The sequence below is a fragment of the Neocloeon triangulifer genome, unplaced genomic scaffold, assembly GCF_031216515.1.
Source record: "Neocloeon triangulifer isolate White Clay Creek 2 clone unplaced genomic scaffold, ASM3121651v1 ptg000005l, whole genome shotgun sequence".
Classification (NCBI taxonomy): Eukaryota; Metazoa; Arthropoda; class Insecta; order Ephemeroptera; family Baetidae; genus Neocloeon; species Neocloeon triangulifer.
Window position 1 is genome coordinate 2,278,670 of NW_026775548.1, and position 22,745 is coordinate 2,301,414.

Consider the following 22,745-nt stretch of genomic DNA (forward strand, 5'->3'; position numbering starts at 1 on the left):
ATATAATAATCTCTTTGTCTCTTCAAATTTTCTCTTGTAAATGCAAGACTCTTGATTATTAGCATATATAACAAATTTTGTCGGTAATGTTATAGTACGCGCGACGTGTTTCCCAAAATCCCTGATTTCAGTTGGCATCACTTGCATTACGTCGCGCGTTTAATAGTGGTTTTACGTCGCGCATACAATAATGGTTTTACGTCGCGCGCTCAATACTGGTGGCGGTGAAATTGTTAAGGAAACCGATTATTCGCGCGACGCAATTCTTTTCCTACAATCTTAATTAAGGGGACTGCTAGGAAGAATAGGGGCCCTTGGGATGGGTTCAGAATGGGGCAAGACGACCTCTGGAGGGCCGTGCGCACCCTTATAGCAGGCGCGACGTATCACTATGAGACGCGCGACGGTCGAAAAGCGAACTCCGGAGGGCGCTTTTCACCATCGTCAGAGGCGCGACGCATGGTTATAGTACGCGCGACGTATGCTTATAGAACGCGCGACGCACGGTTATAGTACGCGCGACGCATGCTTATAGTACGCGCGACGCACGACTAATTAATTATTATAAAAGGTGTTGCACGCGGCCGGAGTTGTGGGCACCCCACGAACCGGCAACTCGGAGTTGGGCAACCCCCAAGATTAATTTTTGCAGAAGCCGCGAGCGAGGGGTGGAGGCGCAGCGAGGTCGAGGACGTGGGGAAGGCCGTGCGGAGGGCGAGGACAAAAGGGCGGCTGTGTTCGTGGGGGGGCTCCGCAGGAGCCCCCTCACGATCCCCGCCCTTTTGTCCCGCCCGGAGCCGGCCTTCACCACGTTCTCGGGCGAGCGCGCCTCCAGCCCGAAGCTCGCAAACCCACAACGGAGTTGCTTACAAAAGGAATTGTCTGCAAAAAGGGCTTAGAAAGCAAAAAGTGTGGTGCCCACAACTCCCTTTGCAGACAACACCTTTTGTGGGCAACTCCGTTGTGGGTTTGCGAGCTTCGGGCTGGAGGCGCGCTCACCCGAGAACGTGGTGAAGGCCGGCTCCGGGCGGGACAAAAGGGCGGGGATCGTGAGGGGGCTCCTGCGGAGCCCCCCCACGAACACAGCCGCCCTTTTGTCCTCGCCCTCCGCACGGCCTTCCCCACGTCCTCGACCTCGCTGCGCCTCCACACCCCTCGCTCGCGGCTTCTGCAAAAATTAATCTTGGGGGTTGCCCAACTCCGAGTTGCCGGTTCGTGGGGTGCCCACAACTCCGGCCGCGTGCAACACCTTTTATAATAATTAATTAGTCGTGCGTCGCGCGTACTATAACCGTGCGTCGCGCGTTCTATAAGCATACGTCGCGCGTACTATAACCATGCGTCGCGCCTCTGACGATGGTGAAAAGCGCCCTCCGGAGTTCGCTTTTCGACCGTCGCGCGTCCCATAGTGATACGTCGCGCCTGCTATAAGGGTGCGCACGGCCCTCCAGAGGTCGTCTTGCCCCATTCTGAACCCATCCCAAGGGCCCCTATTCTTCCTAGCAGTCCCCTTAATTAAGATTGTAGGAAAAGAATTGCGTCGCGCGTGCTATAGAGGTTTCCGTGGTAATCGGGATATTAAATCGGTTTCCTTAAAAATTACACCGCCACCAGTATTGTACGCGCGACGTAAAACCATTATTGTATGCGCGACGTAAAACCACTATCGAACGCGCGACGTGATACTTTTACATGGGAGCATAAGTGCTGCCAACTTATGAAAAAACACGTCGCGCGTACTATAACATTACCATTTTGTCAAAGCCGTTTTAAATATCACCACTTTGCTTGTAGCTTTTGTAAATATTTTAAGTGTGCACATATAAATTATAAATCTTATTTTCTAATATGTTATCATTTTCACGGTTGTTTCAAGCGTATAAGTTGTCAAGGAATTATTAAAATAATCTGAATTCCCATCAATATAGATTTTAGAACATAAAATATAATAAAATAACCTAAAAAGGTAAACATCGCCAAAAAAGGCTTTTACCATCATTAAAAGCATTTGGACAAAGTTCACAAGATTTTCAAGCTTTTACGATTTGAACATTTTAAATGCATATAGCTGGTCCTCTAAAACATTGAACATTAAATTGCTTCAAAAGCACACAAATGGACATTAATAATTTCTTTACGGTTTGTAATAAACAGGATAAAGGGGTGCAAAGTTCCTCTCGCCAAAGGTATGCCGGTCTTCGGAGTCGTCAAAAACGTTTTTGGCGCCAAACACAGATTCCTCGTAAGAAGGAGGTGCTGAAAAAGCAACATTTCAAATAAATATTCAGAGAAATTCAATCAAACTTTATACCAAGGTCAGCGTAGGAGGGAGGAGCGTCCGATTGAGGGGTTAAACCCTGGCGCAGGGGTTGATTTGTTGGGTCCTCCGAGTACAAATTTTGGTGCACGGGTGGAACTGGAGGGACCTCTGAGAACTGGGCAAAGCTCTGTCGCGGGGGCGGATTTGGAAGGACCTGCGAGTAGAGGGGGAAGTTCTGCCGAAGAGGAATTGTGCCGACGACCAAAGGAATCCGAACTTTGAATTTGCGGTGGCAGCCGGACGGAGTAAATGACACCTTGAAAACAATTTTCATTATCATTTTTTAAGTAAAAAATTAAAGTATTTAGTATTAAACTCACACAGCTATTTATATTATTCAAAAACGGCTACAAAAATTTAAACCACAACTAAAAAGATCAAAAATTACCTCGATAATGTAATCCAAGTTAATGATATTGCAGTGCCACAAGCAAGAAGGTGGCAGAGCAGGAATCGTCAGGGCCGCCCTTTCGAAGGTGCTGGACTGTCCGGATGCGAGGCGTCCTAGGTTTTGTACAACAACCAACCTCTGGAAGTCCCTTGTGAGGCCAGACGCTGCCTTGTAAGTCGCCCACTGAAATAAACTTAATTAAATTTTGTAGCGATTAATAGAGATGAAATCACTTTAATCAATTTGAGTGTGATGCGGTTGAGGTTAACCCTGGAGTTGTTTTCCACATCCAAAGTTGGCAAAAGGGTCTCTCCAGGGACTCCACCCCCTGTCGGAATGGAGAGGACGATTTTGACAGGGCCGGAGTTGCAGCAAAAGCAGCAAAACTTCTTGACCTTCTGCTTTACAACAGGATTCTGCAAATTCAAATTTTTAAGTAATTTATTTTAATTTCTTTAATTTTGAATTTTATGCAGCATGACTGATTAAATTAAGTTAGATTATAATAAAAAATATTATTTATTTCAACAAATTTAATAAACCATCTTATACGGAAGATCCTAAAATTTTCTTACAAGCAAGTGAGGAAAGGAGTTCAAGTCAAGTGGGCAGATGACGGTGAAGAGCACCTTAGCCTTGTGGTCAAACTTCCAGGGCCGCTCCATCACAGCCTTCAGGGTGTACCTGATGAATCCAAAATCACCTTCGAAGGACGAGGGAAGGTTCTTGGGCAGGGTGTAGTAGAAAGGGAAGGAGTACTCGCCAGGCTCCAGCGTTTCCTCCCCATCAGCTGAAGCGTTTTAATTCAAATTAATTCATAAATATATAAAATTTTGCATTTACCTCTTCCGAAAACTGCAAATTTGTTGTTGAAGTAGTTCTCAAAGGCTTGATGAACTCGAGTGTGCTTATTTTGCCTTGTCGTCCAACGCACGTGTGACTCTCCCTTGATCTTGACGTAAATTCCTATAAATGAAATTTTTAATTTTATGCTAATTTAATAAAAAAAAAAAAAAAAACTCAAACCTCTCAATTTTTTAGGCGTGCTGGTGACAACTACAATTCTGCCGGTCACAATTCGCCCAGAGTAAAAGACGGCCGGATTTAAGTCGAAGAAGATCTGAAACTTTTCCAAACCCATTTCTACTTTCAATTTGAGATTTCTATCACGAATATTGACCCAAAAAAGCAGGGTTTGTCAGCCTGAAAGAAAAGGAAACAGATGAATGGAAAATTACATATAGAGACAAAACCATTTTTTACAAATAATTTTTGGAAATTAGTTTTACCTGTGTGCCGACTTGTATCTTTCTCCACATTGCAACTTCAAGAATTGAATGCTGTTTGCTGTTGTCACTAATTAGTAGCAGAAATACTAAGAAAAACAATTGATTTTAGTATGTAATTAAATGCACTCCTCTATGTTGACAAACACAGCAGCTGAAAGCAGCCGTGAAAATGCGCCTCTCGCGGAGTTCTTTTGAACCATATTATTATGCTTTGCGGGACAGCAGTACATATTTAGCGACTTTGGTTTTAAGATGCCAATTTGCAATTAAATTTAACAATTTTTTTGGTTTGAAAAAGTTCTGCTCCACAGCATCGCATATAGGAAAGATAATGTAAGGATTGGTTTTTTCCTGTGTGCATTTTGCCAAGACGGAATTTAAATTATTCATTTTTATAGTTTATCGAATTTATAGTGATTGTTATTAGATTGATTTAAATATTATATATTGACACAAAAAGTCTTCTAATGTCCAAAATTTTTATATTATCAAAATCCTACCAGTTTTATTTTTACAAAAATGCAAATACATACAGATAGATATAGATTGATATTCTTCTAAAATACAACAATATTAGGAAACAACTTTTTGAGATAATTTTAAGTCAATTTGAAATTTTAATCTCTATTTTGTTGTATTGACGATGTCAATAAGTTAATATGGAGTTTGCTGCTGGAGAAACGAAATTGCGGTATTTTGTTGATCATTTTTCACAATTTTGCAATCACATTATTTATTGTTTACATTAAATAATAAAAGTAAATGTTTAAGAAAAGGAATTGTTGCAAATAAAAAGACTCCATGAACCGCAGTAAGCCTTGGTTTCTGTGCAATAAAACTTTGCTTTTCAATTCATATCATATATATTTAAAAATTTCCTTTTATATTCTACACTCGTTTTTTTTTAACAAAAATCTTTTAAAAGACAAAAACTTTATTTGTTTATTGATTGTGATTTTTAAAGCTTTTAAAAAGCTATAAAATTTCAAATCTGATCTAATGCTTTTGGTTTAGATTTTCCTTTTGATTACAAAAGCTTGCTGGCAAAATATAGAAGTTGAATGAGAGAGTTTATGGCAACGACTCTCATGAACAACTCTAATTTGTTTTCATCGGTTTTCCTCTCCCAGCGGCGCTTTTTGTATTTCAAATAAATATCAGTCTAGCATACGGCACACTCTGCTACTCCATTCAACAATGAAAGGATGCTGCGTGGGGCCGCCGCGCTTCTTTTCTCGCGCGGCGTGACCGATCGCGGGCTGCATTGCATACAAAAAGTGTCATAGTGTCTGTGTCATCTGCCGATTGTCCGCCGCTTCCGACCGTGATTTATTCGCCGCTCTCGAAACTCGAAACGCTCTCGGTCACGCTCGTAATTGATATTGCATTCGGGTATTTGGCTGCAATTTTACACAAATTATGTGTATTGACTGGTGCGAGAGGGGGTGCCAGGTGCTTGATCAAATTTGTCACACGAGCGACGACGAGTAATAAAAATGAAAAAGCCTCTTTTCGCCGTGATAATATGTCCGAAAAGCTACACCAGAGGCAGAGGGGAAGACCTAAAGAGGAACAAGAGATACGCAAACTTGCTTTTTTTAAATCTAAAATCATTGAAAATTATTTTTAATTCAACACTCTGAAAAAAAAATATTTCAATTTTTTATGCAAGTTTACAATTTGTGAACTTCAAAATAAAAAAAGCTAAGTTTATTTGCATTTTATGAAAAACTTTCTTAAAATAATAACTAATCAATTTTTAAAAATCAAGGCCTCCTTATTAGCACTATCGAATCAAGTCTTATTTATTACAAAAATGCTATGAGTGATTAAATTTCCTAAATTTCCATTGTTTTCTAATGATTGCTCCTATAGTTGTAAATGCTTGGATTTTGAAAACATCATTTTGCTTATTTTCTTGTTTTTTTTTTTATAATTTTATAAATTTATTTAAAAAAATGTGAATTTTGAATAGAACTTAATAGAAAATTGTTTGAAAAGAAGCAGTAATTTTTGGGACATAACTAAAAAAATGTTGATAACTTTTATGTAAATAAAAATATTCACAAAAAATGGGAGAAAAAATTGTGGTACACAAAATTTATTCCATATTTTTCCCTTTTCGCCTCTCTTGAACGTCAGATGTCCGCGCTCCTAACTACACACAATGAATCGCACCGCCGCGAGTTGAGAGGGTCATTCATAAACTACCAAAGTATTATTTGGTCCTCGCCGTGCGTTCACAATCACAATGAAAAAACGAGAGTCGGTTTTGCGCCGCGCACGTTTTCTTTCCCCTGAATATCTTTTTTTACGTCTCATTAGGCATTGCGCTTTTTTCTGCGAAACGGGCCAAAAACATCTGCGGAAAGGGTGTCCTTATTCACATTAGTATTTATAAGCCGTGTGCCGAAAATGATGGATTAGACCCATTGTGTGATTTATTCTAATTACATGGTCGTGTGCGCGCGCTTTCCACGTTTTCGGCAGAATTAGCGGATTATTTTCCGTTTCAGGGGATTTAAATGAGCGAGGGGAGTCGCGTTTATATCATTTTATTTCCAATTTCCGGCAAAAAGAGCAACACTCGCAGATTTAATCCTCAAACAATGGTGAAAAAGAGGAGAGAATAGTATGATTATATGAAAACGGTATCATATTTGCTTGGATAATAGAGCGCCCAGTATAATCCAAAATGAAATAGAATAATATCAATTTTTCCAAAGTAATTATTAACAAAGTTAATTATTACATAATTTCAATTTTGTTTTTTAGAGCGCTGCTTTTAATTTAGTTGAAAAGCTTAAATATCAGCAAAAAAATTTGTTTACTAAAAATATTTTCCAGAAAAATAAAAATAAAACGTTTATTAAATGGAAAAAGAAAACCATCAAAATCAAAATATTTTGCAATCATAAAAATTTAGAGTGACTAAACATGTATTTCTTTCAAACATCGGAAATATAATCTTTTCTTTTCAAATTTGCAAATTTAAAAAAAAAAATTTAATTCATTTATATTTGTTTGAAGTAGTTGACACTCAGGGAGATGATCATGGAAATGAAGAGATCGGGATTTTCCTCATTTATATTATTTTTTATTTGGATAGAATATTTTTTAAATAAATATGATAAATATATAGAAATTTTCTTTCTAGTCACAAAATTCCGCAAACATTGGCCACCCTAAGAGGTCCCGCACGCGAGTCGGACGCACCCCCGGTCTGTGGGGAGAGGGTGTTCGGGGAGGAGCGTCGGGTCAGGGGGTTGGCTCGGCTGTTGAAGTCTCTCTACTGAAAGGGGTGCCTCTGCAGTTGGAAACATGTCGCGCTCCTTCTTCGTCGACTCGCTCATCCAGCAGCAGCAGCAAAGGCCCTCCAGGCCGTTCAATCTTGACCTGCTGCCCAGGATGCTGCCCTCCGACCCTGCCGACAACAGCGGCTACTTGTTGTTCGCCGCCGCAGCCGCAGCAGCCGCCGCAGGAGGGCCGCAAGGGGCTGGATTTTACTACCCCGCACACCCTTTCGCACCAAACACCGCCTTCACCCCATGGCCTGGAGGCCAACCTGTCAACCCTTTCAGGTTGGACAGAAAATTTTAGAAGATTTTGATATACTATTATTTTAACTAATATTGAGTGCATTTTTGGTTAAGAGTTAATAGGGATGCATTATTTAACAAATAAAATATAATTTTAGGACACTCTAATTTTGAGTAAAATGGCATTATTTAGTTTTAATTTGCATAACATATTTGAAAAAAAAAACGCTAAAATGATAAAAAATTGAAATATTCCATATTTTTTATTATAAGTTGGGCATTTCGATTTTGTAAAAAATCCACAATTTTTGCAGAGATTTAATATATTAGCGTTAAAAATTTTTTGGAATATTTTTTTTTAAATTTTTTTTAGCAGAAGATTAACAGTAACCTTTTCCATTGCAGCTCTTCACTTCCAAAGCTCTCACATCATCTGGTTCGCAATTCAGAAACTGTTCCTCCTGCACTCAGTCCTGAATCGTTGTGCGTCTCTGTTGACCCAAAAACTCCCTCTGCTGGTAATTAAATATTAAACTTGAATTATTTACTGCTTTAAAATTACTTTCAAACAAATTGTTGTTCAATAATTGAGTGAAAACACCATTGTATAATTTCCTCAAATTTTTTTCTTGTAATTGTTTATTTTAGCATCGACGAGCATCAGTCCGCCAGCGTCGCCGGCAAGCAACTCGTCCAAATCGGAGCTCACCACCGACTTAGGAAGCAGCAAAAGGGTTCGGACCGCTTTTTCGAGCACCCAGCTTCTTGAATTGGAACGAGAGTTTGCGGCTAACATGTACCTTTCCCGGTTGAGGAGGATCGAAATCGCCACTTGTCTCCAATTATCAGAAAAACAGGTAGGAATAAAAATAATAATTTTTAGAAAATCTTAGACTTACTTTAGTGATATTTTTGTAATTTTTACAATATTTAGAAGTTTCTTATGTATCTGGCTTAGTTTTAGAAAGTTTATTTAATTTCAAAATATATTTTAATAATTAAATTATTAATCAGTAATGAAGACAACACCTTTTAGTAAATTATTTTTGATTCATTTTTTATAATGTATATCTTCAGCTTGTACAAATTTGTGTACATTTTTACTGTTTCAAATTGAAATGTAGAGTCGGAAAGTATAATAATGAAATCTGAATATTTGTTTTAGGTCAAAATTTGGTTTCAAAACCGACGCGTGAAGCAGAAGAAGGACGAGAGCGGCTGTTCTTGGCCTTCGGGCAAACCGGCGCCGACCTGCTGCTGCCTTCGAGCTTCGTGTCCCTCAAAAAGTGGCCATGCTGACCATCAAGTGACCACTTCATCGTCAACGACTAGTGACGTCAAGAGGAAGGCCGAAGAGCAGACGGAAGAGTCGGAGAAGAACGGCAAAAAGGACGCGAAAGTCAGGAAAATTTGGAGGCAACACGAAGAGGAAGATTCTGCGTGAGTGAAGATCCGAGTGAATTTTTAAATTAAAATGAAAATGGATTAGTTCATTTAGAGAAAGTGTGATTTCTGTACAGTTGCCAAGTAATTAACATAAATAAAGTCTATTTTGTTAAAAGAATGAAGATTGTGTTTTTAATTGAAAAAAATCATTAAAACATAATAATTTTGAAATGTACTCAAAAATTTTCAGTATAATTTGATGCAATTTAAAATCATTTTAAAATAATTAAAAAAACTAAAAATCAATCTGATTTTGAGCCCTTCAGCAATTAATCTTTAAATTGTGACAGTAAAATAATTTGGAATTGCCTAGGTATTTTATAAGGGATATTTTATTATTTATAATATTCCGGTGCCGATTTTCAAATTCGTTTTGTGTCAAAGCAGTGCTCATGGCGTGAAGAGTCGCTCAATTCAAAGAAAGGTTTGTTTTGTTGTCAACCACAGGAACGAAACGCCGCCGCCCCGAGGACATCAAACGACAAAACGCGCAATTGAAAAATCTGCTCCTCTCAAAACTTTTTACACGCTTTTCTTTCAAATCTCAAAAGGTGCGTGTTCGAGAGAGCCAGCGTGAGTTCGAGTGGCTCGCTCGGAAACTGGAATAAATAATAAAACACGGCGGAGACAGATTATGATGGATGGCCGATTGAACGCTGACACTTTACAAAAGCTATTTCGAATGAGATGAGACACGTCATTAACAGCGTGGCAAAAAAGTGTCACTCGACAACATGTACGAGAGTAATGAGAGCAGCTTGAAATTTGTGTAGAACCATCCGAGAGAGACGCTTCATATATGCAATGTAATAAACATATTATGTGAGAGTGATTTTACAAACTTTAAAACGGGATGAATTTAATCTTTCACGCTTGTTAAAAAAGTAATGAAAGCAATTTTGGATATTTATAATTAGTAGAAGAAATTTGTAGAATGTTGCAAAAATACAAGACAAAATCTGAACCTGTGTATTTTTGTAATTTTCAGGATTTAGAGTAATATATTAAAATGCAAATAATTTTTTTTTAATCAACATTATTCGATTGTTAAGAAATAAGTCTTCAATACTATCAATAATTAGAATGGAGAAAAGTGTTCTTTTGAAAAAAAAATTAAGATAAAATAATTATGCAAACTTTGTTCCTCAAATTATACAAATTTTTGCTAATAAACCAGAAATGTATTTTGAATTAAATTTTAAATAGTCTAAAAAACTCAAAGGAATCTTTTCCATTACAAATAACTCATGTTTTCACATTTTGAATCAGCAAGACTGGATTCATTATGAATAATGAAGCCATTTAAACAAATAAAAAAGCCCATAAAATATTAAAAAAAAATCTTTATTTCTAAAATCGTGGCTCTTATCTTTCTGTTTATTAGGAGGAGAGCAAATTAATATAATTATCGATAATAATTATCCTTTTTCTTGCCTCCTTGCAAAAACTCCTTTGACAATGAAAAAAGGCGTCAGTGGCGCCACTCGTCAGTCATCAGCTGGATTTGTTTGTGATCGGGACTGGAACTTTGAGTTATGTGATTTCGGAGACGGAAAAGTGCCTCAATTTCCGAGTCATGGACGCTTGTTCTAAAAGTGGAAGAAAAACAAGAAGAAAATGAAGAGATTGAAGAACAAGAGAAGGGAAATTGGAGTTCGCATCGGCTGAGATTCAAGGTAGGAAAATCCAAACAATTTCGTTTCCAGAACAAAATCAGCCGCAGATTTGCCAGGAATCTTTTTTTATCAAACTGAACGAATTCAAATTGATAAGAGTTAAAATTTTCATCTTAAATAAATAAATCTGAGATGTAATTTTTAGGAATTATGAAATCAGTTTGCCTCGACCCTCGAGCAGATCCGTTCCGAGTTGGAAAAGAGTCGCACATGGCAGAACTGGTTGCCCTCCCAAATTGTCGCTGGCTGTGTGACTAATTTGTCGAGAGGATCACATTTTGAATATAATGAGCACGGAGAGGACGCGACCGTGTCGTTTGCTGTCGCGTTTATTGCATTTATTTCGAATGGGATTCAAAAGCATGAAAGGAAAAAGAGAAGAGAGCAGGCGTGTTGCTCTGTTTTGTGGACGAGAAAGAGAGACAAACAGTGCACCAGGGCAGTGAAATAAAAATAATTTAAGCAAATATGAAGAAATTGTTTGCGAAATTAACGATACAATTTAAAAGGAAATTAAAAATAACTGAATTATTAAAAACAAATTTAAAGGATTAAAAAATCTATTTTTTTTTTTTAAATTTATATGCAATTTTTCATAATTATTTGTCTCCTTGAAAATAAAATTAAAAAACCAATATTAATTATAAATTCTTAATTAAGTCTAGTAAAAAAGAAACTTTTATAAATTTGCCTAGGATAATTAAAGTTTTTCTATTTTTTACAAAATTAAATCTCCAATAAAATGTTGAAATCCACATTTGTGATATTTTGATATTAATTCAATATCTTTTACACACGGCCCTGAATATTCTGCTGACGTTTCTGAGCATAATGAGAATCGGTTGATAGGCACTAAATGAGCGATTTTCCTTCGCGTTCGTAAAAAAAATGTCGCGGCAATAAATAATGCACACACGAAAGGATTTCGAGTGCGTGTCCAATTTGAAATATTTAACCACCTCAATGGTCTCTCTTTCGTAAGTGATAATAATTGCGTCGCGCGGAAAGAAAAACGGCGCTCGGCGGCTTTTCCCCTCTGCTTTTTGTTCAGCGAGGCAATAAATAAGTGAATTAGCCACCGAGCTGGGGGTTTTATTTGTTCAACATTTCGTCGAGCCCACATTTGTGTTTTTTCCAACGCAAAGTTTCACTAATTACGAGTGTGGGCAATTTTACTTCACCCAATTCTTAATGAGTGCAAGTTTTTTTGGAGAGCAGATGCAAAGTTGATGATTTAGGACCAGTTTTGAGTTATAGGACAACTTTTTGCAATTTGTTCTGGATTTTTTGCTCACTATTTTAATTGCAATCATTTGATTGAAACTGAATTGGAATTATAATTATTAAATTGAGATTATTTTTAATTTTTTCAATTTAATATAATGTAATTTTTTTATGTATTTAGCAACGATTTTAATTTGTATTTATTCAACTAATTTATTTGATAAAAATCTTTTAATTGATAATAAATAATCATCTCAATTAATTCTCTCTGGATTTCGTCAAAGGTCTATAAATCATTAGAATTAAAAGAAAAAAACAATTACTAATAAATATCCAAATTTATGCTAACAAAATTAATTAACCCTCTATGAATATTGTTTAGAATAAAAAAATTTTAAAAAATAATCAAATTTTGTAACAATTTTCTTCAACATATAAAATTTTATTCAGCACATCTTTTTTGTAACTGTTTGAAAAAGATTATCATATTTTTGTTCAATGTAATAAAAACTGCTTTAAATAATTGAGGCAATTACCGTCGAAATAGATTCAAATCAGACAGCATAATTACTTTTTTTGTGCCAGCCGCAAACTCATCCCTTGCTTGTGAGATAAAATACAGTTAAACTGTTAACAGATTTAATTTGATCGCATGAGGAAAATGGAAAAGAAATCGGCAACAAATTGGGAGTGACGTGGCGACAGATAAAGGGGTTAAAAGATTGCCGGCCTCCGATAAGATCAAGAGCGGTGCTTTTGTTCGGCTTGGTAAGCCGTTAGTCAGTGCGCGCCGCCCCTGATTGACATTTCAATGAAACTCGCAACTCTCTGCGCCGGAATGTATGAAAAAAAAAATACAGCCGCGTCGTAGTTTATTATATAATTGGGGGACAAAAAGAATGAGAAAAAAATTCTGCAGAAACCAAACAAGGGAGAGGAGAATTGAAAGGATTTTAAATATATTTACTTGTGTATCTTTTCCATGTTAAAATAAAATTGAAAATTTAAAATTTGTTTCTTCTGATGATTGATAAAATTATAAAGACACTGATTTTTTAAATCAATAAAATAGAAATTGAAATCAAATTAATTTAATTTCACTCTAAAACAATTTTGATCCAAATTACATTTAATTTATCCTTATTTATTTTAAAATAAATAAATTCTAATTATTATTTAAAAAAAAAATTAAAAACTGTTCAAAAATGGTCAAATTTACTTGAAAATATGTTCATTCTTATCTGCTGAAATCTCTGGGATTACAAAATTTAATTCAATTTTTAATTTTTCAGGAAAATATGTTTTAATTTTTTTCCCTGTTGAAAGCTTTCTCTCTCACCCTCTGTTGCCACCGCTTGCTGCTTGTATCGAATAAAACGCGCGTTTCGAGGGTTGCTCCTCTTCATCTCTCTTTCTTTTTTGTTCGATTATTCTTTCAGAGTTCATATGAATGCATTGGTGCAGCAGCCCTTTTGTGCTCTCGCTAACCAGCTAAGGGGGTGCAGGCGTGTATATATATTTGTAGTACATCACTCTCTTCCTCTCATAGACACACACAGGCCATTATGTAATTATGCAGCTAATGGGATGAAACGGAACCCGTAAATAGATAGACCGTCCGATTCATTATTTATATCTGAAGGGCGCGGACGCGTCCAACATATTTTCGAATATAATAGAGAAGCTGAAAGGCAAATTGCGTTGAAAACGAGAGGAATATATCGTGTGTCAGGCCGTTCAACCGGATGATTTGTTAATGAACCCTTTTATCACTTGTTTGATTATAATTATTGCTGAATAAGAAGACATAAAATATCAGTTTGAAACATAAAACTTGCATGGAGGAAATGAGTAAGTTATTAAAATTCAGTCAAGGTCTTTTTAAATATTTATTGTACAAATAAAACTGAAATATTTGTTGAATTTCAGGTCCTTTCCAATTTTCCTGAAGGATTTTTATCACAGCTTAAATCTTTTAATTAAATCGTTTTTTTAATTTATTCCTAAACAAAAATTAGCCAACAGAACTCAAAAGAAGAAATCTAATTTAAAAAAATTTTGTCTTGGCCGTTGGAGAATTGAAAATAAAAATGAAAAATCTTCAATTTACTCTGAAATATTATAAAAATAACAATAAATATCGGGCACGAACTTTAAATTTATCAAATTTAAATTTTTTTCAGAACTCCATTGATTGCTTTGAAAAAAATCGTAATAATTTATTTATTTCAAAACTGCAAATCTCGAAATAAACCTCGTCACTGTTGACACAACGAGCCATTAGCAAAGCGTATTGTGAAAAAGAAAACAACGCAAAGTTTGAAAACAAGCTGTTTTGCATTCGAAAGCAGGCACACTCGAGCGGCGAGTCGAGCGGACCGAAATCGAGAGCCCTCGAGATGCATTAGCGCACGCACGCATTTAATTGGCTCGAAAGCGCACATTACATTCGTAAATTCCCACAGGACAAACACGAACGCGTGTGTAATTCTAAACAAACAATTTGTCGTTCGTTTTGTATAATTCCGAATGCGGTGACACATTTATTCGATTCTCGAGTGCTTTATACATCAAGCTCTCTTTTTTTTCTTGCTTCTTTAAGCAAACAGAGGAGATTTTGTGCAGCATACAATGGATGCAGCGATGCGCTCGGCAGCTCATGATTTTTAATGTGGCCCGTTTGTTTGCTTTGAGCGCGGCCATTGATGTCGGATTAATTGCTCAAATGTACATTTCAAACTTTTATTGTGCGTTTTGAAACTGTTTTTTATGTAGCGCAAAGGGTGCGTTTCGCCAGCGGCTGATTTTCCTTCACAGCTTGTCGGGGTTTAAAAATCGGTTAAAAGCGAGTTGCTCTGCAATTTATAAAAGAACTGCCTTTTTAAATACAATATGAAATTGCAAAAGGAAAAAATAATTTATTAGTGTCCAGTGTTGCTACTAAATTATTTGATAATATCTAATCTATCTGGGGTAAAAAACCCTTTTTTTAGTTGAATTTTAATACTTACTATAAAACTAAAAAAACTTTTTAAGAAATTTCTAAAACATTACATGAATTGTTTTCAATTTATCTTATTTTGCTTCTAATATTGATTTTAGAAGGAGATTGTATTTCAAATGTCAATTTTTGTTTGCTTCAATTTTCTAATTAATTTGAGCCAACTCTTGTCAAACAGTCCTAAAATATTAAAAATTAGGTATATTGCAAAAGAAAGAAACAAGTTGAAAATCAGTAAAAAAAAAAATGTAACTCACAAATTTTAGGAGAAAATTCAATTCAAAAAATTTATGAACAATTTTTGCTCTGTCCCATATTGTTAGAAACGGATCCATTATCCATTATCAGAATTAATTTTGGAGTGAATTAAAAAAAATCAGACTTTTTTCTCCACTTTATTAGCAAGAAACTATGCCAAATACAGCTATTTATTTATTTTTTCTTGTCTCTGCGCCCTGCTTCTCGATTGGCGTCGCTGTCTGATGGGAACAAAATGCACGATCCGACCCTTGTGTACATCTGACTCTTGAAAGGTTCCCTTTGCTCGAGAATGGCGTAACTATTGCCCTTCTTCAGCAGCCTGAAGTCGCCGCAGCTCGAGCCGCCCTGGTAGTTGTACAGGACGTTGTCTAACTCGAGGCTTTCGAAGCCAAAGCTGGAGTCGAAGAGGTCGTGCTCGCAGCTTGAGGACGAGGAGGAGGAGGAGGAACAAGGACAGGAGGAAGATTCGGACGAGTCTTCCTTTCGGACGTAGAGGAACACCTTGGTGTCGTAACTCATGTGCACGTTGATGGGGAAGTTGAGCACCTGGTTACCCTTGTACGTCTTCATCACAATCACGTATGAACCCTGAGAAAATACAAATTTGGTCATTTTCAAATTCAAATAATTCTCAAAAAATCAACTTGCACTCCAATTGTGTTCATTAAAAAGAGGAAACTGGAAAGCAAAGGCTGAATTTCATGATTACCAAAAAATTTAAACCTGGTATCGCGTTTTCCCGCCAAAAGCATTTGAATCTCGGTGGGGAGTTTATATCATACTGCTCATTGGCTGTTTTCACCTAATTTGATGATTTTCATATCACGGCTAGGTTCAAATTCGTTTGGCGGGAAATGATAAAACTCCTGTTTTTTTAAACTCTGGGGTGCGAATTTTCTTATTGCGATTTGAACGCTGGCCATCAAATTTGGTCTTGTTTCACATTCAGGAATATAAAAAAATTACCGGTGTCCCTCTTTAAAGGTTCATTTCAAATTTGAAATAGGGGATATTTTGTGTGATTTGATTGGAATCTGGAAAAAAGGAATTACCCGTCGATTTGTCAATCTCATGACGAAGGTTCCTGGGAATTTTGAGTAGAACCTGAGAAGTTTGGTGTCGGGACCTGAGGTGCACTCTCGTAGCTTGACGCTGATTGTGAAATACGTGACTCCTGCCTCGTCCTCCACGCGACACACTGAGCTGTCCCACTGTTTCAATTGAGTTAAATATTAAGTTTTATAAAAGTGGTCACATCAACATGATAAAATTTAATTTAACCAATTCTTTTCCGTTAAATATATATTTTTAATTTTATGGTCAAGCTTATAATTTATAAGAATAAACTTGGTTTGGTGATATTTCATCAATTTTAACTAGGAAAGGCTGAGATTTTAAACTCTTTTAAGAAATTGTTCCTTAAGATCAATCGAAACTTCTTCATCGTCTCAATGGAAATGACTTCTTTAAATTTAACTTCTTTTTTGTTAAAGAAAATAACTTACAGTGGTGCACGCCCTCTTGGTCCTGGTCGCCTCTTCCAGGCTGTCGATGTGGCACATGTCGTTGTCAGGGTTGTGGATTATCTGTCTGAAGTTGGAAGGCACCACCACCGTCTCGATGCGCTCAATGTGCCTCGTTCCGTTGACCTCGGTGATGACCGTGACCGAGTGGGCAGTTCCGTTGGCTGGCTGCAAAAATCCGCCCTCCTCCAAACTCCTCAGGGTCACCAGGTCGCCGACGGTGGTGCACGAAGCCCTCATCACCCCCAGTGAAAGCAGAAGTAATATCCGAATTCTTCCGAAATTTCATTAAAACTTTGTCTCTTAAAAATGAAAATTATAAACTTACGCTCCGTCCATTTTATTTGCTTGGTTTGACTGCGGCCTGGAGTTTCCGTCATTATTTATGCACCGCGCTATCAGTTGGTTCATGAGATTTGCGGCAAATTGCAATCGCTTCGGCCATCAAGTTTGGAAATTTGTTTGCTTGGTTTATTTTCAAACAAAGCGTACTTTTATTCTATGAAGTAAAACGCTCTTGCAATTTTTAGTGTTATTATAATAATTTTTCTAAAAATTTTCCTTATTTTTAAGTTATTTTAAGTAAATAAGTAAAATATAATAAAGTTACCTCAGACTGAGCTGCGTGTGAAATGATAAAAACATTTACAAAACAAACTGGTAAATAACTTCTTGGAGTATTCTGTAGCAGATTGCTTAAAATCTCTCCTTCCTTTCAATGTGAAAAGTGCATCAATAGTGAGAAGTCTTACTAAACAAGTGACATTAACCGCCTGATAACGTTTTTTATTGGTAAAATTTTTTTAATTTTGGAGAATTTTTATTTACATTGGACAAGTTTAAATTAAATTAAACAACAATGAAGATAATTAAAATATTTCCAATTTGATTGCATAATTTTTACTAATTTTTATAAATTCATTGGAAAAAGTGCTTATCTAAATTTATTTCATTTTTAAAAATTAAACACTGTCAATTTTTCTTCCCTCTTCTAATTCTAAAATCAAAATTGAATTGAAATTTTTAAGCAAAATTTGCCGCATTATTAAATTATTTCCTCACCTTTTACAACCTGGAAGTATCTTCCACTCTTCCTTTGTGTCAATTTCCACCCAAGTGTCTCGTCTGCAACTGACTGTGATTGTCGTTCTGCCGTTGGGAAAAGCGTAATCACGACTGCAATTAACAGTGCAACGCCTTAAAATAAAAATTAAATATATTTTCTTCTTCTAAATTATTCATTCATTGAAATACCCAATAACGCAGCCTATTGAATCAAATCTTTTAGACTTTTCCGCCGATATTATCTGGCATTGTAAATTGTTGATCTCGCACTGATCTCCCTCGTAACCCTCGTATAGGCAGAAGCATTTGTTGCGTTCTTCACTTTTGACACATAAGCCACCGTTCAGGCACGCTTTTTTACACATTGAAGCTTACAAAACAAAAATTAAATTTTTCTTGTTTGAATTGTTCATTTTAACAATTAACTCACGGTCTAGTATAGATTTTGGGTCCGGAAGTTGCACGGCGCGACTTTTTCTGGGATGGTGCTCAAGAGCTGTTGGTGGATCAGGGATGACTTCCAACTTAATTTGTGTGTCGATTGTTGCAGATAACGCTCTGCATTAAATCAAATACGATCAATTTAATGCTTTTTTATTACAAATGCAGAATTTAATCTGAAAATTCTTGAGGGTAAATTAAATAATAATTATTTTTCCCTGGCAAATGCAAAATGCAACCCAAAAACACGTTATTTCGTTAATTTCTTTTCTCGGTTTGCTTTCATATAAATTCCTTTTACATCAATGAATACAAATTAAAAAATTCCTATATAAAAAATATTTTTTCTTTTGGAATAATAACTATGAGAATGCGCCTGAAAAGCCTAGTCAATAAATTATTTTTGAAATTAAGACTTGGATAAAAAAAACGATGAATCCAAACCAAAGTTTTTAAACGAATTAATGATATTTTTTAAATACTTTCAGATTTTATCCTTTTTTATATTTTCTTAAACATACACTCACAAATCGACTGTCACGACAATGACCAGGAGCAAAACAGATGCGAGCCCACGCATGTTGGCCAAGGCAATGCAATTTTTTTGTACACACGATTCCCCTTTATATAAACTGCATGGAAATAACTTAAACAAAGTAAAGGCTGTGAGGGGTGACCTCATTTATTAAAAGAAAATATGTTTATATTAGTGTAGATACAAGTCCATTCAAGCCCGAAGGCTTCTTGGCTGGTTAGCTCTTCGTTCATTTAAAGCACATATTTTTTCCCGCAAGACCAACACGATTTAATTAACTAAGAATAAGAGTTTTTTTCTTCTAAATTTCCTTGTTATTGGATTACTTCTTTCTAATCTAATTTTTTAATAAGGAGGAAAATCGAAAACTTAATTACGTTTTATTTTTATAATTGCTAACTACTTTTTTATAAACATAATGAATTACAATAAATATTAAAATGTTAAGACTGGTTAAGTCTAAAGAATTATTACCTTTTTTAATAAGCTAATTTATTGGTTCTACAAATTTTTGAAATAATTTTTAAATTGCATTTTTCCCGGTAGCTGAAGTTAGTCAGAAATGCACTGCAGGTGGTAAAGTATCTTGATCTCTAAATTTAAAATAAAAATAATTAACGTGTTCAAATTTTTCACTATTAGTGTTACTTGGATCGGTTAAAGCTGCACACCAGACAGCTTCTTTGGAAGTGTAGGTTTTCTTCTTCTAAATTTCCTTGTTCTTCGATAACTAATTTCTAATCTAATATATTTTTTAATAAAAGTTAAGTCTGAGGAATCGAAAATATAATTATGTTCATTTTATTTTTATAATTGCAAACTACATTTTTGATAAACAAAATAAATTACAATAAATATTAAAATATTACATCTAAAGAATTATCACCGTTTTTAAGAAGTTACTAAATTTATCAAATATAATTATTAAATTGCAATTTTCCCGGTCACTGAAGTTAGTCAGAAATGCACTCCAACTGGTGAAGTATCTTGATCTCTAAATTTAAGAATAATAATAGAAAATTTGTTCAAATGTTATTAAATGTCTCATACTTGGATCGGTTAAAGCTGCGCACCAGACGGCTTCATTCGAAGTGTAGGTAATTCCGTTGGTTGCACAAACTTCTGCAAAGCCACCGTTTAATTGTCTCTTACACGGTCCTGTCTCGTCTGATGGAGAGCACGGGCCGTCATGCTCTTTTAAAATGAGGTCTAAATCCATTTTTATTATAGAGATTATTGAAAAATAATTGCAGCATTGTTACAGTTTTCAATGCATCCAAGGGCCTTCTCGTCTGGATAAGTGACACCGTCTGTTCCACAGATGGGACTCGTTCCATTTGATTTTGTCATTTCATTGCATTGGACACAGTTTACAGGCATTAAATCTGTAAATTTGAATGAATTTTTGAGCAAATTAAAGAGGTAGTTTTTAGATACTTCTTAAACCAGTAATTAATATTGGTGAAAAAATACAAAAACTATAAATGGGATTTAGACAGTAGAATTTCAGAAACTAATTAATAGACAATAATTTTGTGTATGACAGAGGAGAATAATAATAATAATTCTGATTATTTACAGTAAACATATTCTTATAATGAAAAGTAAATCCATGGCAAAAAAAATATTTCTAATTCTTATTTTCTTACTTCTTTTGTAGTTCTTAAATTTTGTTGCTGGTAAAGATGTTTCATTACCCAAATAATTACTATTCTTGATTTAAAATTTTTGTATTCATTTCAAACTCACCTTGACCTTTGGCTTTTTTGTCGGCTTGCGCGACCAAGAAAGCAAAAACGGAGTGATAAGTTGAATTGTCCGATCCGCAAATTGCGCTTGATTCAGACCGGCTTCCGGCCAGTTCGCGAATTTGGTCAGCTGAAAAGAGGCCTTTGACCTCGTCAGGGGTGCACGCGCCGTCGTGCATCACTCGCAGTTTGGGGTTGGATTTTCGCAGTTTGCGAATTTCATTCACATTTTTGTATGTGAAGCCGTTAGTGCCGCAAATTATGTTGACTGGTGCAAAAGAATTTTCATAATTGAACACGCAAGCACCGTCATACTTCCGACTAAGATCTGAAATAAATTTGGAAAGAAATTCAAAAATCAAAATATTTAATATTTTTACAATAAAAATAGAATTTAAAAAAATAAACGGATTAAAAAATCAAATGGCGTGATGCAAGTTATGAGACTTTTTCAAATCCTCAATATTATTTAATTAAAGAATTAATTACAAAATATAAATGTCCTTTAATGATATAATTATAATAATAATAGATTATTTGGAAAAAAACCCTCAAAATTGAAGACCATTGCAAATCTAAAGGAAACACTTACTTAAGTAAGGATTTTGACTCGAGAAACACTTGAACTCTTCTTCGTTGGAAAAAGTTTGTTCAGAATCTAATCCATAAGAAGAGACGCAGACCGGTTTGTAAATGGGCGAAAAGGAACAATCGATTTTGCACTCGCCCTCATGCTGAACCGTGATTTCTGAAAATTTCAATAAGAATTTTTTTCTCCTAGCAAAAATGTGATTGTCTGACCAACTTTGCGGTACTGAGCGACTTCCTGCATTTTCCAGACGTTGATGTAAGTGACATTGTCGGAACCGCACACCTCGTGATCGGCAGCATAAGTCAGGAAAAATAATTTGGATTCGTCCTGTTTTTGTGCATCACATTTGTCGCTCTCCTGTTTCTCAACTGCGTGACCTGTAGGAAACAAAATCCATGTTCTTAGTGTCCTCAATTGAAAAAATTGAAACTATCATTCATTTTTTTGTAAAAAATATTCTTATATTTATCAATTTAAACAATTTTTTTATTAAATAACCAAAACTTTTAATTGGAAAAATGCTAATTTTCACCTCAAGTTTAAAAATATTTTCCCCTTTAACCAATTTTGAAATTTCTGTCCCGACAAAGAAGAATGAAAAAAAAAATAATTATCTAACCTGAATAGTTTTTTGCACATTCGAGTGCGTCCAGATTGGGATAAATAACTCCGTCGGTGCCGCAGACCTGAAGCTCCTTTTTGATCGGCCACGCGTCCGGCTTCACTGCCCTTTGGCACGATTTTGCTGGTCCAACTTAAAAAAAAAAATTAATTTTTATTTCTTCTGAAAATTCATTCCAAACGATACCTATGTTGTACGAGCGTGAAGTCGCAAACGCCCCTGCCAGAAACGCGAGAAACAAACTTGAACGCGCCAACAACATTATTCGCCCTCGTCGGTTTCTAAACAGAACTGATCGTTTTCCTCCACAGCGGTGCTCTTTATGCCATCCACGTGTTTATTCAACTCTCGTGAAAATCTGACACTAAGCAAAATTTCAGGAACGGACTGACGTTTTCAGTAAATATTTTAAGCAGAGATTTGAATAAATTTAATATTGCAAAATTGTTCTTCTTGGAATTTTCATGCGGCAAAAAAAAATTTAATACAAAATTATTTTGATTACTCTAAACGTATGGAATTCAATCACATTATGCGACATAACCCATCAACTTTTAATATTTAGGTTAGCACTATATAATATTTTTTTTTTTAAATAATTTCAGTTTTATTACAAGTTTTTTTTTTTCAAAAAGAAATTCAAAGGAGTCAGTCCGTAGCTATTTTCCTTAAGAAAATTAGTGTAGTTTGCAAGATTACGTGTGCACGCTAAAAATTTCATGTTTTTCCTCGAACGTAACTGTCTCTGGCGACTCACTCAACGTGGGCAAACTTCGGGCACGTCAGTGTTAAAATCAATGTGCCACATGAAAAAGTTTATAAATATGATTCGCACTTGACACTTTATTTTGATTTGGAGTACTCACTAAGAAATTAGCGCCTCTAAATGTGCTTAACGTAATTTTTATTCAAAACTTTCAATAATCCATTATTTTTGTTTAACTTAATTTGATGAAAAGCCTTAAATAAAGTTTTTTTTTAAATTTATTTTCAAATATTGTATTATATTTTTTTTTTCGATTTTAGCATCACGATAATTATTAAAATTTTGAATTGAAATTTTATTTCATAT

At 35.5% G+C, this 22,745-nt stretch overlaps 5 protein-coding genes across 10 annotated transcripts in view; 2 read left to right on the forward strand and 3 right to left on the reverse strand.

The window, feature by feature from the left end:
• Positions 1–1,506: 1,506 nt before the first annotated feature.
• On the reverse strand, positions 1,507–4,145 carry LOC132193837 (arrestin domain-containing protein 17-like). The gene is made up of 8 exons (XM_059614754.1): positions 4,001–4,145; positions 3,738–3,914; positions 3,555–3,677; positions 3,287–3,501; positions 2,945–3,127; positions 2,709–2,894; positions 2,312–2,576; positions 1,507–2,256 (listed from the first exon to the last, which is right to left on the reverse strand). The coding sequence occupies exons 2-8, from the start codon at positions 3,850–3,852 to the stop codon at positions 2,135–2,137; spliced, it is 1,209 nt and encodes a 402-aa protein (XP_059470737.1). The 5' UTR covers positions 3,853–3,914; positions 4,001–4,145; the 3' UTR covers positions 1,507–2,134.
• Positions 4,146–7,321: 3,176 nt separating this feature from the next.
• LOC132194027 (GS homeobox 1-like) lies at positions 7,322–8,983 on the forward strand. The gene is made up of 4 exons (XM_059615058.1): positions 7,322–7,581; positions 7,945–8,057; positions 8,188–8,396; positions 8,705–8,983. The coding sequence occupies exons 1-4, from the start codon at positions 7,322–7,324 to the stop codon at positions 8,981–8,983; spliced, it is 861 nt and encodes a 286-aa protein (XP_059471041.1).
• A 1,474-nt stretch (positions 8,984–10,457) lies between these two features.
• Positions 10,458–22,745, forward strand: part of LOC132194041 (sialate:O-sulfotransferase 1-like) — a 119,050-nt gene continuing 106,762 nt past the window's right edge. For 4 of the 6 annotated variants that reach the window (XM_059615089.1, XM_059615090.1, XM_059615091.1 and 1 more), the window contains exon 1: positions 10,458–10,661. The gene's annotated coding sequence lies outside the window, so the exon portion shown is untranslated. The remainder of the gene's footprint in view (positions 10,662–22,745) is intronic. The other 2 variants (XM_059615093.1, XM_059615094.1) reach the window with 1 other exon arrangement.
• On the reverse strand, positions 15,266–17,156 carry LOC132193833 (uncharacterized). Its single transcript, XM_059614749.1, has 4 exons — positions 16,999–17,156; positions 16,653–16,944; positions 16,200–16,358; positions 15,266–15,735 (listed from the first exon to the last, which is right to left on the reverse strand). The coding sequence occupies exons 1-4, from the start codon at positions 17,079–17,081 to the stop codon at positions 15,319–15,321; spliced, it is 951 nt and encodes a 316-aa protein (XP_059470732.1). The 5' UTR covers positions 17,082–17,156; the 3' UTR covers positions 15,266–15,318.
• Positions 19,475–21,996, reverse strand: LOC132193788 (ovoinhibitor-like). The gene is made up of 8 exons (XM_059614674.1): positions 21,860–21,996; positions 21,671–21,805; positions 21,261–21,428; positions 21,052–21,207; positions 20,461–20,787; positions 19,974–20,096; positions 19,762–19,920; positions 19,475–19,705 (listed from the first exon to the last, which is right to left on the reverse strand). The coding sequence occupies exons 1-8, from the start codon at positions 21,933–21,935 to the stop codon at positions 19,665–19,667; spliced, it is 1,185 nt and encodes a 394-aa protein (XP_059470657.1). The 5' UTR covers positions 21,936–21,996; the 3' UTR covers positions 19,475–19,664.

Excerpts from the sequence above, each read along its gene's own strand:
- LOC132194027 (XM_059615058.1), top strand. The coding sequence starts at position 7,322 with ATGTCGCGCTCCTTCTTCGTCGACTCGCTCATCCAGCAGCAGCAGCAA. Across the intron at positions 8,058-8,187 it reads CCCAAAAACTCCCTCTGCTG|CATCGACGAGCATCAGTCCG; the intron begins GTAATTAAATAT and ends TGTTTATTTTAG. Across the intron at positions 8,397-8,704 it reads TCCAATTATCAGAAAAACAG|GTCAAAATTTGGTTTCAAAA; the intron begins GTAGGAATAAAA and ends TATTTGTTTTAG.
- LOC132193788 (XM_059614674.1), bottom strand. The coding sequence starts at position 21,935 with ATGTTGTTGGCGCGTTCAAGTTTGTTTCTCGCGTTTCTGGCAGGGGCG. Across the intron at positions 21,208-21,260 it reads CGCTCAGTACCGCAAAGTTG|AAATCACGGTTCAGCATGAG; the intron begins GTCAGACAATCA and ends TGAAATTTTCAG. Across the intron at positions 19,706-19,761 it reads CGCAGCTTTAACCGATCCAA|AGATCAAGATACTTCACCAG; the intron begins GTATGAGACATT and ends TCTTAAATTTAG.
- LOC132193833 (XM_059614749.1), bottom strand. The coding sequence starts at position 17,081 with ATGAACCAACTGATAGCGCGGTGCATAAATAATGACGGAAACTCCAGG. Across the intron at positions 16,945-16,998 it reads GCAAATAAAATGGACGGAGC|AATTCGGATATTACTTCTGC; the intron begins GTAAGTTTATAA and ends AAATTTCGGAAG. Across the intron at positions 16,359-16,652 it reads CCAAGAGGGCGTGCACCACT|TGGGACAGCTCAGTGTGTCG; the intron begins GTAAGTTATTTT and ends CAATTGAAACAG.
- LOC132193837 (XM_059614754.1), bottom strand. The coding sequence starts at position 3,852 with ATGGGTTTGGAAAAGTTTCAGATCTTCTTCGACTTAAATCCGGCCGTC. Across the intron at positions 3,678-3,737 it reads CACGCCTAAAAAATTGAGAG|GAATTTACGTCAAGATCAAG; the intron begins GTTTGAGTTTTT and ends TTTCATTTATAG. Across the intron at positions 2,577-2,708 it reads ACTTGGATTACATTATCGAG|GTGTCATTTACTCCGTCCGG; the intron begins GTAATTTTTGAT and ends ATTGTTTTCAAG.